This window comes from Metarhizium album (genome assembly GCF_000804445.1).
Source record: "Metarhizium album ARSEF 1941 chromosome Unknown scaffold_28, whole genome shotgun sequence".
Classification (NCBI taxonomy): Eukaryota; Fungi; Ascomycota; class Sordariomycetes; order Hypocreales; family Clavicipitaceae; genus Metarhizium; species Metarhizium album.
The window spans coordinates 52029-68302 of NW_024467602.1; the positions used below are offsets into that span (position 1 = coordinate 52029).

Genomic DNA, 16274 nt, shown 5'->3' on the forward strand with positions numbered 1-16274 from the left:
GACTACTCCCTAGGCAAACGGTCTTTGGTGCGTTGCATTCTCGTGACGGAACAAGGTGCCTAGTACTAGGTCGAGCAGCTGAGCGAGATTGACCGACGGCTTCAGCCACGGTCACCGTGGTTTGCTTGGGTTTCGGGTCAGGCACCCGGTTCCATTTCGAACAACTCGATGGGCCGCGTGACCGATGACTCTGCCATGTACGGAGTAGTGTGTGCTCCAATTTCTCGCGCAATTGGAACCAGACGGTCCGCAAGCAAAGTCGTAGAGAGAACCCAATGCTATCCTGAACAGGCTCGGACACACATCTTGGATCCACCAGAGCCGCTGCATGTCATCAATAGACATGCCTGTGCCTTCTTATATCGGAGACCCTCGTCCCTTGGAGGGAGGTGTCGAGTCTGAGCGCAGAGGAAGGTGAGTAGGCAGCCAAATTCTCACGTCTCGCCATGTTCTTTGCGTAACGTGATTGTCTTTGAAGTAACACTTGAGTGATTCGTGATAAATCCGCAAGTGTCGGGTTGAGCCATCAGAGGTGCGTAACGGCATCACAGTTGTCCAACGTAGAGCTGGGTTGCTGGACTCCTCCCCCCTTCCTCTTTCCTCCTTCCTCGCTCGCTCTTGCGAGTTGCAACCCCGTCAGCGGACCATCAAGCCGGCGCCCACCCGCACGCTGGCGCCGCACAACCTTGCATAACTTGCACGACTAACTGCCTTGGCGCCTTGCCACTCCTCCGTTGGAACTTGCATTTACTTCATGTCAGATTGCTCACGGTTCTTTGTCAACCTGTATCGTATTTTCTCCCACCCAGCACATGTGTCATCTACGTTTGCCATTTTGTACAGAATATACAGAAATCGAGCTCGCAACCGACATACATTGACAGCTGTTTACGACGACCCTTGGCTACTCCTTGGCGTTCACCTAACTTTTTGGGTGTCTGGTATGTGGCTAGACTCGCGGGGCCAGCCATGTCAGCAGCTGTTTCGCAGGCGCCGCCTCAAAGGCATGCTCGAATTCTGGCATGCGTCCTCTGCCAGCATCGAAAAATCAAATGTGATCGCAATTCGCCATGCTCCAACTGCATCAAGGTACGGCAGGCCGTTTCGCGCCGCAACGTCGGGGGTCCTCGCCAGTTCATCCAACCCGCTTTGCTTGTGTCCCGCTTTCTGGGAGCCTGGCTGCCTCGACGCGGCAGAATATTGCAAGACCGTCAAGCTCACTGCGCCTTAGGCAAACGTGACATGCGTTCCGAGCACGCCGGCGCCTGCTCGTAAACGACGCCGTCCCAATCAAGACCTTCAGGAGCGGTTGGCGCGCTGTGAGGAGTTGCTCAAACAATACGCGGATGGCTCTGCCCCGAGCCAGAAACTGTCGCGCCAGCAGACCGGCACGCCAGCAATGACCGACCCCAAGAGACCGGTTGAATCGGAATCTCAACCCGTGGGACCCGAAAATTCGAGCAATTGGAAGCCAGCATGTCGAATGGTCAATGATGATGGGAGTGTTCGGTTTATGGACAGTTACATCTGGGCGACAGTATATGAAGAGGTACGTCTTTGCGTCTGTGCTGTGAAACCGAGCGTTACTGTGGTGCTACCTCGCGGCGTGCTGCCATATGGAAGCCGGGCTGCCTTTTGGTCAACGTCGTCTCTCGTCGTGCTAACGGATGGATAGCTGCAAGCCATGCGAGATATTATTGATACCGAGGATCCCGAGGACTCCAGCATACTCGGCTCAGAAGAGTTAACGCCAGAGAACAATACTGACTTGTTCTTTCCTGGAGACCTCTCCACCGCCAGCATCGACGATTTGGTTCCAGATCCAATCCATGCCTTCAAACTATGGCAACTCTTCTTGGAGCGCGTGAATCCCTTGTTCAAGGTGGTCCACGTCCCCACCGTGCAGCCCATGGTCATGGAGGGTGCTACCAATATTGCTAGCCTGAGTTATTGCCAACAAGCGCTCGTCTTGTCCATTTACACGACCGCAGCCCTCTCTTTGAGTGATGCCGAATCCATCCAACTGCTCGGCATGTCCCGAGAGTCAGCTATTCAAAAATTCCTGGCTGGAACAAAGGTGGCCTTGATACGGTTCAACTTCTTAAAAAACTACAACATGACTGCTTTACAGGCTTTAGTCCATTTCATGGTAAATATCCTTCCCGATAACAACGCCCTTCCATTTAAAAGTAAAAATTAATGTTTGAGATAGCATTGTCTACAAGGACGATATGACCGTCATGCTGCCTGGGTGCTTACTGGTGCCATTGTCCGCATTGCTCAAAAGATGGGTTACCATCGTGATGGCGAAATTCTTGGCCTAGAGCCCTACGAGACAGAAATGCGCCGCCGGCTTTGGTGGCAGATTATCATTCAAGACGCCAAGTATGCCATGCTATCTGGCCTCAGCCAGTCTTTACTACCCGTGCACTGGGACACAATGACACCTCAAAACGTCAACGACGCAGATCTATTCCCAGGCTCGACTGAGAAAATTAGACCACGCGATGGCCCGACTGAAATGGCCTTTGTCATGGTTTTGAATGAAATATACAAGTTTAAAATACAAACAGACAGTAACAACAGCGGCCCGGCATTTGAGGCTGCCATTTTGGGACAAGACTTGAGCCCAGACAAGGACGCATCAAATGCCATGCACCAACACATTTTCGCTAAATTCCGCCAACACTGTCAAGAGCTTGACGAGAAACTTGGTGTCATGGAGCAAAAATACATTGACGTCAATGCCGACAACGTGCACAGGGCCGCCAAAAGCATCCGGCAGATGCTCATGGGGAAAGTTCAAGACATGATGGTGCCGATTCATGAGCAACCCGAGTACGGGACCGAGATTTTTGGTCCCAAGGACAATCTTTTCAAGATTTTTGTCCTAGGAACTGAACAGAGACTGGAGCAGTATCAACCGATGGCTGAGTGCGGGTTTCTCTGGTTTGTCAAGTCATACTTTCAGCTAGACGTGTTTGCGGTCATGACTGGGCAGTTGTGCCAACGACCTACCGGCAGCTTAGCGGATCGAGGCTGGGCGGGCATCGAGCGACTCTATGGTTATCACACTGAACTATTTGACATGTCGCAGAAGCAATATTCCGTTCAGGCGCAAATTACACTGAAGGGTTGGAGACTACGCGAGCAAGCATTTATGCAAGCTGGCCGTCGTCTGGAAACACCGCAGTTCATCCAGCGACTGCGTGACCTTCTACCTTCATACGACTCCCGGTCGTCAATACAGTCATCCGGAGCCACGCCTCCCATTCTCGGCCAGAGCGAAGCTCAACGACAATCGGCGCCGCTGTTTCAAAACACACAAAACCCAAAGATGCCGCAGCCAAATGTCGTGCAGCAGCAACAGCCCGGCACAAATTTAGATCCCTTCCTAGGGGGCCTTCTCGACATGTCCAGTGTCAATTGGGACATGTTCGGAGACATGATGAATCCCCATGAACAGCTTTCGGTGGGTATGTTTGGATATGGTGGGTTTCCTGGCGCAACCGACGGCAGCTCAATAGTCGGCAATTCTAGCAATGTGAACATGGGGGAGTTTGGATAGAGATGCACAGTACGAGTCTATGGCCACATGGCATGGGAAAAAATGGCACGAGTTAACGCAGCATTTTGGTTTCTTGGGTAGAACAAGGAGGTATGGAAGCTACTCCCCTCATTTGAGGCGTGTGCGTCAAGATGACGACACTCCCGGGTGCGTGTACAATACAATAAAGGTGATTGGGAAAAGACTCTACTACAGGGGCCTTGGGGATGTGCGGATTTGGCAATACAAACAAGTATTCGCTTCTCGAAATATCGCGTCACATGGCCGGTTGTGCGTTTCGACGTGACTCGACGCCCAGCACCTCTACTTGAGAAGAAGCACCGCCAAGCTACCGCCGGTCGGCCACAGCAGTACGTGAGCCGACACCGTCACAATACCCCAGTAGCGTCTCCAGATCGCCTAGCAAGAAAAGTAAAAGCATCCGGAACGAAATGTAGATCTCAAAATGAAACGGCACCGAGACGGCTCAAAACCCGGTGCCGAGATTAACGACGGATCGATCCCTCTCCGAAAGCCCCTCAGTCTTTGTTGAAAACAAAATACCGTGCAGCCACGCCGTCCTATCCACAGCAAGACGGCGCGCAGCGAGCATTCGTGACTATCTGGAGAAGGGAAAGATGAAACGGGGGGGGCGCTCGGCATCAGGACGAAGGAATTTTCTCCTCTTCAAGCCGGCACGTGATCATACAGGCGAAGTCGAGTCACGTGGTGCGCCAGATGAGGAATTGGCGCGGCCTGATTGGCGCCTTGGACCGAGGAGCCGAGCTTGAATCCCGCAACAGCAGCGGCAGCGGCAGCGGCAGCTCTCGCACGACCAACAACCCGTCATTCTCACGGAAACGCCCACCATTCGGAACCGACACCATGATCGCTCAGCGGGTTGGCGTGGCCGCCCTGCGCAGAGGTACAGGCGCCCCGTGCCAGTTCCAGACTGCCCGCTAACAAAAGGCCAGCAGCAGGAGCAGGAGCAGGAGCAGGAGCGTGGGCGCGGCCCTTTGTCCTCGCCCCCTTGCCCAAGGCGGGAGCGGGAGCGGGAGCGGGAGCCATGGCCGCCGGCACGCAGGCGCAGGCCCGGTACGTAGGGACCCTCGTCGGGCCAGACGTCCACTCCACGGAGGTGTCGTGTCGTAGCTGACGTCTAGGTCTTTGTGGCAGCGCCGTGGCGACGGCCAAAGTGTCCCAGGACGACGGGCACCGGATCCTCGTCGAGCAGCGGCTGCGGCGGCCTGTCTCGCCCAACCTGGGCATCTACAAGATTGAGCAGACGTGGCTGGGCCACTCGGCGTGGACGCGCATCACGGGGTGCGCGCTCTCGGGCGCCGCGTACGTCTACTTCGGCGCGTACCTGGTCGCGCCGCTGCTGGGGTGGCACCTGGAGACGGCGAGCGTGGCGTCGGCCTTTGCCGCGCTGCCGTTTGCCGTCAAGGGAGGCGTCAAGTTCCTGCTCGGGTTCCCGTTCGCGTACCACTTCATCAACGGGCTGAGGCACCTGTGGTTCGATCTGGGCAAGGGCTTCGCCAAGCCGAGCATCCAGAGGGCTGAGATGGCGCTGTGGACGTCGAGTATTCTGAGTGGACTGTACTTGGCCTTTGGCTTGTGAACTGTGGCTGGGGAAGGGGGACCTGGCGACTGAGACCGAGGACGTCAAGACATGCACGGTTGGTTGGATCTATCGGTCGGATGGGTGACGCTGATGCCGTGGTTTCTTTGTGGGAGGGAACCCAGCCATGGTGGACAGATAGGTGTACGCTAATTGCGCGGCTGCACACGTGTAGGGGATCGGCCGATTTGGCAAAGTCCAGTCATTAGTCTTTGTCCGTGCTAATTTATTCATTTTTTTGGAACCGTCTACAAGGGTTGTCTGTCGCCCGAGGCTGTGTGAAGCCCCCCAAAGAACCCGTGATGATGTCGCCCCCAAACGCCGATTCGCCGACTCCTTCCAACCCGTGAATGCCCGTTCTTTCTTCACGCCAGCGATCGAGCATCGAGAATCGTCCTCACCAAAGCACCATTCCCTGCCGCTGCAATCTTCCCCGCCACAATGGGCCCAATGAACTCGCTCAGTTCCGACATGTCCGAGTCCGACGCGGTGCCGCTGACGCCGTTCGGAGCACGCAGTTCACCGTGCTGGGCCAGCGACGCAACCGCCTGCACGAGACCCTGGACAAGCATCTCGTATTCGATGCTGCCCTCGGACCTCTCCTTCATGGGCTGCAAAATAGCCGAGTCAAACGTCTTCATGTTGCGCAGCACCAGGACGCGAATGGCCTCGGGACCACCAGCCTCGAGCAGTCCGTAGACGGCTCCGTACAGCACGGCAGGCGGTTTTGTCGGATCCAGGAAGTACTTGAGACACGTGCGAGTGAGCTTGGGACGCAGCAGGGTGTTGGATGCCGAGTACTTGCGAGCGATGCGCCCAACCAGCGACGCGGCCAGCTGTCGCAAGTCGTACTGGTCCTTCATGGCGTCGACGCCATCGTCTGTGCCGAGCTTCCGGGCCATGAGGCACGTCAGTGCCGGGGCGGACAAGGACGAGGCGTAGGGATCCAGGAAGAGGCTCTTGTTTTCGATGAGGGCGTTGGTCAGCTCCATCATTTGCCGCAGGGTAAAGGTGTCGTCGAGGTGGTGCGTCACTCGGTCCATGATGAAGTTGATGAAATAGGGGACGAGCTGGTGCAGGCCCGGGTCGTCGCGGACAGAGCCGATGGCTGCGCGGCGCAGGCGGACGACTTCCTCGTCGGGGTTATCGTCGAGGATGGCGGCCTGGATCTTGTCAAAGTAGAGTATGAGCTCTTTGCTGACAATGTGCTTGACCGAGGGCTTGAGGGCGACGTTGTCGTTGCCGGCGAGGGCGGCGAGGGCAGGGTTTGCGCCGGGGCCCTTGGGGAGCAGTTCCTGGGAGCGCGATTCGGCCGTCGTTGGGTTCTGTGGGATTGACGGCTGGACGCCCTCGATTGCGAGCCAGTGGGCTGTTTTGGAAAGGGGTCAGCCGAGTGCCGAGGTGAGTGAGCAAGGGATGCGCAAGCAGTGAACGGGGGGCGAGCGTACCCGTGAAGTTGATGTCGCGAGGGACTTTGGGTAACGGTGCGTTGATGAGCTTTTCAAAATCCACCTCCTCGTCTTCAATGTAGAAGAGCGGTTGGCCGGGGCCCAGGCTCGCCTCGCCGTAACGAAGCGGTCTTGTAGAGTCATATCCGTACAGAGGCTCGACGTCGAGGACTTTGAGGGCCAGGGAGACGTCGTTGACGGAGAGGGTGGTTCTGCGGGCGGCGCGCATCAGGCGGAGGGCCTCGATGATGACTTGGCCGATGCGGTACTCGACGTCTTGGGTAAGCGCCTTGAGGGCTTCGTCGTTGAGCGAGCTGATGCCGACAGATTCGGCAACGTCCTTGACATTGTCCGAGTTCCAGAGGAGTTTCGGCCTGGGGGCTTCGTTGGCCATGGCAGGCGATGATGAAGGGTTGGGCCTGGTGGTTGGCGCACGCGATGCTCTTGGAAGTGGTGAAGAGTTGAGAAGCTCAGCAGTTGCACCCATTGGCCGCCGCCCCACAGTGCGGGCACTGTATGCCGAGTATTTCTTGGGCGTCGAGGTGTCGATCTGTCCACGAACTAGTATTAGAAAAAGAAGCATGAAGTTTGCTACTCTGCAGGTGCCAAGGTGCGCGTTTTGTCCCTCAGCACTCCGTCACAGTTCCATCTTTTGACCTTGTTTGATTATCTCTCCTCTCAGATGGATATTACCACGCCAAGGGGTTAGGGTTAGGGTCAGTGACATATTCCCTCAACCTCCAACGCAGCTACCAGTAACAGTCCAGGTGGATGATATTCTGTCCTCAGCATGAAAGTAATGGAACTCGCAGCTACGTTTGGCCCGTTGCCTCAGCACAAGTACATGGCCTTGGAATCCAGCGGCATTTTACGTCATGGTGATTGCGCGCCTTTTGACAGCCTTACATGTAGACGAGATACAGCATTGCGGGTGACGAAGAGCCAGAAGCATTCAACTCTTTCTTCCGGAGACAATAAATGCACGGCCAACCAAGAATAGTCAGAGTTATAGACCGTCAATTCGACCGTCTTCGTGTCCTGGGCTTAGGCTCTCACCAAAACTGGAAGCCAAGCTCTCGTATAGGTTGTCATCTTGCTGTTTCTCCTATACCGGTAAGCTCAACAGTTATCTGCGAGTCCATACTACAAATTCCGAGTTGCGTCGCGGAAACTAACAAAGGCTGCGGCTTGATCATCATGGGGAGCTTCTTGTCCTTGTATTTACTTAGTCCTTTAGTCCAGCTCGGACTGCCGGATGAAAAGCGTGGCGCTTTCAGTTGGATTTGAATGCTACAAACCCAGCCCTAAAATGACAATTTCCCACCTCGTAAAAGTCTTGCTTTGGATTTATCTAACCGTGACGGATCCGTGGGGTGCTTTCACTAGCACTACAGATTAAAGGAGCACGTACGGAGTAATCCAAATCAAAGCACGCTTGATTCCTGCACTTTTTTTGAAACAGCCATAACTTTGATTACGCAGGAGCAACATTTTCCTGTTTTCCTGCGGACAATTCGACATTGGAGGGACCCGAGTGCAAGATTGAGGATTGACGCTAGCAATCAACTTTAAGGTCTTGTTCATGGTTCTTGGTTCGTTCTATAGAACCTTGGCCTCAATAAATGAGAGGTGTACCTTTAATATCCCGAGCATTCACGATGCCCCCTTGATGGGCTTGCGAGGTCGGGGTTCTGCCGTGGCTTGGGTGATCACGTTGTTAAATGATGTCAGCCGACCTCGGACTTGAAGGCCTGACCGTTTGACAAAGGTACATGCCGGATATATTGAGGGAATTTCGAGGAATTCCAAAGAGTCTCGAAGAATTTCAAACGACCAACATGAAGTAACAATACCCCATTGTACGCAGGGCATAAACTGTGCTGAGAGTCAGCGGGGTGCGAGTCTATTCGCACGCGTGCTTCGTGGCTCAGCCGTTGATAAGCCAGCCAGAGCCAGACTCAGGTGCCTCACGAGTAAGGTTACGCTTAAGGTTGTGGACCAGAGCCGGGACAAGGTTTCTCGGCTGCAGTGGCTGGCGGTGGGAACCTCGAGGAGGGAGGGACCTAGGCAAGCAGGCTTGATGATGCATTTCCTTGTTTTAGACCTCGACGAGGCTGCTGAGCCAAAAGTAAAACGAGAATCCGCAGTATGCGGTTGCTTAGTGTAGTACGGGGACGCGATAGCGTGCGCCTTGGAACCTAGTTGACCAGTTGCAATCTTGTGCCACCCGTCAAGTCATCTACTGTTAGTGGTGAAGTTGTGTGCGTATGCCGGAAGGTGCTCCTTGACGCCAACCTGCGGTGCTTGATTCGATCTGGCCTCGTGTCTAGATGGAAAATCATACCAGAGCACGAAAACTTGCGGCATGAAATGCCAAGACCCCAGGATCCTACTTGGACGAGGACTCGTGGCCAAAGCCGCCGCCAGCCCAAGACAGTGAGATGACTTCGAAAACGCAGAAGTGTCGGGCGATGTTGAGACGCAATCCATCCATCCTGCCAGGCTGGGTCCTAATAATACCGCTCCAAGAGAGAGTTGCTAGTCCGTCCAATTTACGGATACGAGTCAGTGGTGAAAACCCCCCTTCCCTTTGAAACCCAGGAACATCCAGGGAAGCCCCCAGATCTTGCCCTACCAGGAGCCCGGGAAACTCAAACTCACATCCAGACTCGAAACAGTCCACACCTTGCTTGCTGTTCGACTCGAACGGGACAGATGTCCTCCTTTCCGGGCTGAATGAGTACTCCGTATCCAGGTAGTTTTCCCTTTCTGTTTGTACGTGAGTACGGAGTGTCCATTACGTATACTCTTTAAAGTAAGTGAGTGGGCAGCTGGAACTCGATGTCGTGCTCCCATGCCGTCCTGTTCTCCACGCCATGACATGGATCGTTCCTCATGTACAAAGTTCTTCGCTTGATCTCCGCTTGCCCGGGAGGGGGGGGGCAAAGAGACATTGAAGGAGGTGGATGGTATAAAGATGCCCGCTTGGCCGTCTTCCGCCCCCCCGACAATCTAGCTGCATCTCATCTCACACTGAGCCTCGTTCCCATCCACTCGCCTCGCTAGCATTGCCGACGCCCTCTCTTACCCATATCGCAACGGAACACAGCTTATCCAACAGACAAAATGGCTTCTCTTCGCATGGTTGTGCTCGGCTCTGCCGTAGCCAGTGTCCAAGCCGTCGCCGGCATCGAGATGCCCGGCGACGCCGCGGATGCAGTTCCCGACGTCGTCGCCACCACCACCGATGCCGCCTCCTTTCTGACCATCGACTGCCCTACGCCTACAACAGTCACCCAAGGCGACATCACGATCACCGTCACCGCTTCCACTATTCTGACCATCCCCGTGACCGGGTTTGCCAGCCCGACCGGCGATTCCCTCGCGCCTCTCAGCGATCCTGCTCCTGCTCCTGCTCCTACCAGTGCCAGTGACCCCGTTGCCCAGCCTGACGGCGTTCCTAACGAGGCTACCGGCGTGGGAGCTAGTTCTTCTCAGCTTGACAGCGTTCCTGCTCCTGCTCCTGCTCCTACCAGTGCCACTGACCCTGTTGCCCAGCCTGACGGCGTTGCTAACGAGGCTGGCGACGTGGGAACTGGTTCTTCTCAGCTTGGCGACGTTCCTAGCGAGCCTAGCGACGCGGGAGCTGGTTCTTCTCAGCTTGACGACGTTCCTAGCGAGCCTAGCGACGCGGGAGCTGGTTCTTCTCAGCTTGGCGACGTTCCTAGCGAGCCTAGCGACGCGGGAGCTGCTTCTGCTCAGCCTGTCGGCGGCGCCGCCGTGCCCTCTGGCAACTCGACCACGGTCCCCGTTACTGCCGGTGCCGGTGCCGTGGCCCCCGTCCAGCTACTCCTCGCCCTGGGCGCTATTGCCTTGCTGTAAGGTCCAACTGGTCTTGACCTAGAAAAGGTGTCATGTTTGGGGGAAGAAGAATTGGAGGGGCGTTTGTTTGTACTAGAATTGCAATAATTATGTAGTACCCTGAATTTATCATCTCAACTATTGTGTTCACGTCATGGGTCTATTCCTACGTGAGTGCGATGCCTGGTTGTATTTTGAACACGCATCGGCAACGCTTGACGGACGCAGCTTTGTCAGGTCGACATTTGTGAGGGACGTTTCGTAGAAGTTTTATAAAGTTCAGGGCAACTTGCAGATACATTGTTGTAATACACTAGCTTATTAACGTAGCGCGTGAAGAAAAAAATCGACTCTCAGAAAAAAAAAAAGAGAGATGATGTGTTTCCGAGACGAACATCATTTAATTTTGAGGCTGTTCAAAAAATAGAGTGATGCGGCCATCGGGAGTCGAACCCGAGTCGGCTGAATGGAAATCAGCCATGCTGACCGTTACACCATGGCCGCTGCATGTCAACAATCGTCGTAAATTGCGTAATTGAACCACATTGTCGGGCCGGAGCTAAGAAATCGTCGCTACGTCGTCGACTCTACCTTTTTGCATCAAGATGGAAATAATTTCTGCACTATGTGAGCTACATGAATGTATATTGTACAGTCCAGAGCATAGACTCTGGGGCAGTCCTTGGATTCCGCACCGCCGGGCGAGTGCAGGTACGTCCCGTCGTCTTCCGCTTGCAGGGCTGCTTCTTGACGCGGTGTGAGGTGTGTTTTTGAGTCTTGGAGGCTACTGACGTGCATTAATGGACCGGAATCAATAGTTCGCTCTAGAGAAGGAAGACGTGTTTAACAGTGATAATTAGAACCAGGCGTATAGCGGGATTCACAACATTTTGAATACCACAGGCGGTAAGTTACTCTGCAAGGAAGATAGGTCCGGGTATGTAACAAGGGCTGGTCTGAGAGATCCGGGCTTAGAGTTAGAAACTTATATTTACATATAGTATTATAGAGTCTTAAAGGTCCTCAGTTCCTTAATCTAATAGACTTGACTAGTAAAGGCTTTATATATGCAATAGTACTTATATATATAAGCTGAGTGTGCAACAAAGAGGCAATGCCCTTTATGCCTCGTTGCCGTAATGCCTTGGTGCCTAAGCCTAATAGTAGCCTGCCTATGAGGGCATCGTGACAGCTGCTCCTCAGGATCGGGCATCGGTGTACGTCGATTGCCTCGTTCCTTCGTCCAAGTCTTTCTCGACCACCCGGTCCACGGCCACTCGCAGTCATAGAATTCCGCCTGTGCAGACAGACGCCTTTGACAGGTAGCCTTGGTAGGTAAGCTGGGATATACCACACAGACGACCAGTCATGGATTGCACGCCCGGAGCTATTGTTCACTCACCGCACCTCGCCACGAGATGAGAGTTGAGTCAAGACCAACGGAGACGACTCCTGTGGCGTCATACCAAGAAGAACGAATAGTTGTACCTTTTTAATAGGCGCGCTCTGATGTTAACTACAATCGACTGCCATGTTTCCAGACACCAGTATGCTGCGCTACCTGAAGTCTTTACCAAACACAACACATACGAGGACCAAACATTTCTAGCGTCGACATCCGTCTGGGTATTCAGCTACAACTTATGGTGTTTCTCCTCCTGCATCGGCCACTGCTTACCCAGCGCGAAGCCAAATGCGAGTAGCAAATTCTGCAGCTGCCCGTCTCCCCAACACATCGCCTCTCTCTTTCCGCCTTTGTCGCCTACTTTGCATGCTTCGTCCAGTCGAGGCACTTCTACAAACGCGAATGACGTCGGACGGGACGCGGCATCTTGACGATATCTCGGCACGAGCGCTGTCCTCACTCTCTCATTTGGCTCGGCATCGTCATTTTTAGCTTTTCGCTCATCCGACTCTGAAGCAGATTTCAAACATGCCTCGGCGCGAGGGGAAATCGCTCCTGTGTGATTGGGAGAGTCAACACTCACGGTGGCCACCCTCTTGTACATGAGTCTTCGTCGAAGCTCACCGTGTCTCGCCCATCTTTCAGCTTGCTGGACCGGCGAGGTCCGAGATGAGAGATTCACGGATGAGGGCATGCATTTGATCAGCGCCCGTACACATTATTGATGCTATGTCGAGGGTCAATGATTAGCTCTGCATATATTAAACGAGCATCACGTATCAAGGGATAAATGACAAGGGCACGACTGATGAGCTGACGAGTCGGTGTCTTCCGGGCTCCATCGTGCTACCAGAAAGCTTCGAGACCGCTCGATGAACAAGACTCACATGAACAGGCTTGAGAGCGACGAGATGCGAGTGAATGAGTTGGTATGGAGCGTCGGGCAGAGCACGACAGGTTGCCGAGAGACGTGGTTCTTGTCCAAGATGACGAGGACGCCCTAGATCCTGTGCACTGGATTTCGTACGTCCACTTTGGTGTTTGAAAATTGAATCACTTCATCATCGAGGCTCGCAGATATAATGCAGCCTAGCTACCGAGATGGTGCTGCTATCGGCATTTGGGCCGGCTCAAAACCACGGAGATGCGAAAGGCTGCCGGAAATGTCCCATGCATCAATGCCGCTAATATACTTCAGATCCTGGAAGGAGCGCGATTGTCCGGGCCTCACCCAACGAAGACACATCTCGCCCGTGGCGCAAATCATCTGCAGACTACGTCGGCGACTTTACGCAGCTTGACGTCGACCGGCGGCGGCGCGGAGGTAGAGACGGAGCCGGGGCCGAGGCCGGAGGTGGGGCCAGCGCTGATAAAGATCAATTTGCCGCCGAATCGCGGAGCGCCGTCTGCGGGATGCCGATGCCGGCCAGCCCCGTTGCGTGGCCTTGTACTCATCATGGGTTTCCCCGGATTCGCGTTGACCGGACGGCTGCTCGTGACCGGGTCGAGCTCAGTATCTGAAAAATCCAGCTGGGCAACGCTGCGCTGTTGAACGGCCGCACCGAGTGCCTCATCACTTGCTTGCCTTGCTCGCTAAGACGGTTCAACCCTGTCCATTCTTCTTCATCTGCACATGGTTTCGATAACCGTCGGCGAACCAGCCCAAACTCGACGTGGAAGGCTGCGGCGGCTGCGCAAGCTTCAACCGGGGATCACGACACTGAAATCTGCGGCACACGTTAAACGTTCCCAACGCCATGCGGAGAACCGTGTACGGGAGTATGAATGACGTCAATCGTGTCGCATAGGATACGAGGTGGCTCAACACATAAAATAGTGTGGCCTGGCCACGCCCCTTTTTTGGTGTGACGAATTGATGGGCCGAGAAGGGGTGGGCCGTCACGTCAACATTCGCTCCGCCCTTACGAGCTATTCCCAACGGCACATACAAAAGTCGTGTCATCCACCAAAAGGCAAAGTTGGAGGGGGGCGTTGCTACCCCGCCCCTGGACCGTCCAAACCTCCGTACGTGCTCGCTCTCGCTCTGCTTTACCTGCCCAAGCCAAGGTAACCAACTGGTTGGCATCCGTCCCCGAAGCTTCTCCCATTCCCAGTCGGACCCTCTATCAAACGCAGCTCGGCAGACATTAAAGCAAGACCGTCCACCGTCCACCGTCCACAATGGGCAAGAAGATTCTCGTCGTCCTCACCAGTGCTGACAGGATTGTCAAGCTAGACAAGCCCACGGGCTGGTACCTCGTATGTGAGACCCTTTGAGGCTGAGCATTCTCCCCGCCCGTCCCCGGCCAGAGAACAGGAGCAATTCCCGTCAGGGCACGGCCGAAAGAAGATGCACGTCTTCCCACGGAGATGCGTCGCACTGCCCGGGAGCAAGAGCAGCGGCCGTAGGCTAACCGTCCCCGGCAGCCGGAGCTCGCTCACCCGTACGACGTTTTGGCCCCCAAGGCCGAGATCGTCGTGGCCTCTCCAAAGGGAGGCGTCGCCCCCCTCGACCCCGGCTCGATTGAGCCGTTCAAGAACGACAAGTCGTCCGTCGACTTTCTCGACAACCACAGGTCCGTCTGGGAAAAGACGACGCCCCTCAAGGAGTTTGTCGGTCGCTCGGGCGAGTTCGACGCGCTCTTCTACCCGGGCGGCCACGGCCCCATGTTCGACCTCGTCACGGACCAAGACTCGATCAAGCTGATTGAGGAGTTCTACGGCGCCGGCAAGCCCATTGCCGCCGTGTGCCACGGGCCCATTGTCTTCCGGGACGCCAGGGCCAAGACGGGCGAGCCACTCCTCAAGGGCAAGAACGTCACGGGCTTCACCAACGCCGAGGAGGACCAGGTCCAGCTCAGCGCCGCCATGCCGTTTCTGCTCGAGGACGAGCTGAAGAGGGTGGGCGCCAACTTTCACGCCGCCGACCAGCCCTGGGGGGAGAAGGTTGTCGTTGACGGCTTGATCATTTCCGGCCAGAACCCTGCTTCGGCGGCGGGCGTCGGCAAGGCCATTGCCGAGGCCATTGGGGCTTGAGGGCCGGAAACCTGCACTGTCGGGAGACAGCAAAGGGCAGGAGGCGACGGGGCGGTCTGGAACAAATTGTGAGGACTGGGATGGTGCTGGGCGATGCAAGCACGTGGAGGGCAAATATACGCAAGGCCGGGCAAGAATGTTTTTCTCCCTCTTTATCGGCTGGGCTGGCCGGTGGAGAGAGAGCTAGTGTACCCCAGAAAACGACCTGAAGGTTATCATTGTGAAACTTGCTTGCGTGTAAACAGCTCGTGTCGGGTCTACCCGTTCTCTTGCGCTCATCCGTGCTCGCGTCTCCTTCCGTGCCGAGTCGCCCACTCCATCGACAGACAGCAGCAGCCTCAAGGGGCTCGCCGGGAAATGGCCTCGGTGCCCCTGCTCCCACCAAAGTCGAAAGCACCCGCGGGTTGCAAGCCCGGCCTCGAGCCCAGGGCGCGGCGGATGACCCAGTCCCTGCTCGTGACGGCGTCCTCGACGACGCCCGGGAGCAGGTTGCCGTGCCGGTCGGCCACCGAGGCCCCCATGCGCTTGTAGCCGAGGTGGCTCTTCAGATGCTCAAAGCTGTACTTTTCCTTGTCGTCGGCTTCAACTTACAACCACGTATCACACTTTGTCATGTTCGGGGACTCGGGCTGTGAATGTGAATGTAGCTTCCCCGCAAAATTCGGGCATTTATTTGCCGAGGCGCTCCGGAGAGTCGGAGACCCACCGAGGCCGGATTTAGTCCGACACGGTCCCGACTCCCGGGTCCCGACGCCGAACGCCCAAGAGCGACTTCCCACCATGACATTCACGTTCAGGAGCCGTGCATGATCCAAAGGGGGCCTGGAACAGGGTGTCTCGCATGGAATTGCCATGCATTAATCTGTCGTTACATGCCACGCTTTGTTCAATCTTCCAGGTTCCAAGCCACGCAATGAGGCAGCTCGAATGGTCGGCGGCTCCGTCATCCGCATCCCCAAGCGCTGATCCATGACCCCCCGCGCCGAATCACTCCAGCGCAACAGAATCCGGAAACGCCGAGTATACCATCCTGTATATGTGTTGGCACCGTACGCGACGCTGGTTCTCTCTCCCTTCCTCTTCCCCTCTTGCCAAAAGAAGGCTCACTCACGAAGCCGGTTACCTATCCCCCGGCAAGTCCGTCTCCTCCGCATACATCCTCGGCTCGGCGATCTCGTCATCCGCCGACTTGTTCCCGAGCGCAGCTGTATTCTCCTCGAGGTACTTGACGGTGGAAGTGCCCGGGATGGGGATGAAGTCGTCGCCCTGGGCCGCCACCCACGCCGGGCAAATCTGGCCGGTCGAGGAATTTGAGCGACGACTCGACGCTCGTATCCGTCCGGCCGGGCCAGCCTG

The 16274-nt window shown here is 55.6% G+C and overlaps 5 protein-coding genes across 5 annotated transcripts; 4 read left to right on the plus strand and 1 right to left on the minus strand.

The window, feature by feature from the left end:
• Positions 1-969: 969 nt before the first annotated feature.
• On the plus strand, positions 970-3568 carry MAM_07146 (fungal specific transcription factor domain-containing protein; the record flags this gene model as incomplete). Its single annotated transcript, XM_040825944.1, has 4 exons — positions 970-1089; positions 1232-1549; positions 1676-2149; positions 2213-3568. 4 exons carry the CDS (start codon positions 970-972, stop codon positions 3566-3568), a joined length of 2268 nt encoding a protein of 755 aa, XP_040675985.1.
• Positions 3569-4285: 717 nt separating this feature from the next.
• Positions 4286-5168, plus strand: MAM_07147 (succinate dehydrogenase cytochrome b subunit; the record flags this gene model as incomplete). The annotated part of the gene is made up of 3 exons (XM_040825945.1): positions 4286-4472; positions 4522-4642; positions 4724-5168. The coding sequence occupies 3 exons, from the start codon at positions 4286-4288 to the stop codon at positions 5166-5168; spliced, it is 753 nt and encodes a 250-aa protein (XP_040675986.1).
• Positions 5169-5533: 365 nt separating this feature from the next.
• Positions 5534-7010, minus strand: MAM_07148 (transcription initiation factor TFIID complex 60 kDa subunit; the record flags this gene model as incomplete). The annotated part of the gene is made up of 2 exons (XM_040825946.1): positions 5534-6537; positions 6617-7010. The coding sequence occupies 2 exons, from the start codon at positions 7008-7010 to the stop codon at positions 5534-5536; spliced, it is 1398 nt and encodes a 465-aa protein (XP_040675987.1).
• A 2732-nt stretch (positions 7011-9742) lies between these two features.
• Positions 9743-10498, plus strand: MAM_07149 (uncharacterized protein; the record flags this gene model as incomplete). Its single annotated transcript, XM_040825947.1, has 1 exon — positions 9743-10498. One exon carries the CDS (start codon positions 9743-9745, stop codon positions 10496-10498), a length of 756 nt encoding a protein of 251 aa, XP_040675988.1.
• Positions 10499-14063: 3565 nt separating this feature from the next.
• Positions 14064-14918, plus strand: MAM_07150 (ThiJ/PfpI family protein; the record flags this gene model as incomplete). The annotated part of the gene is made up of 2 exons (XM_040825948.1): positions 14064-14141; positions 14310-14918. The coding sequence occupies 2 exons, from the start codon at positions 14064-14066 to the stop codon at positions 14916-14918; spliced, it is 687 nt and encodes a 228-aa protein (XP_040675989.1).
• Between the last annotated feature and the right edge of the window lie 1356 nt (positions 14919-16274).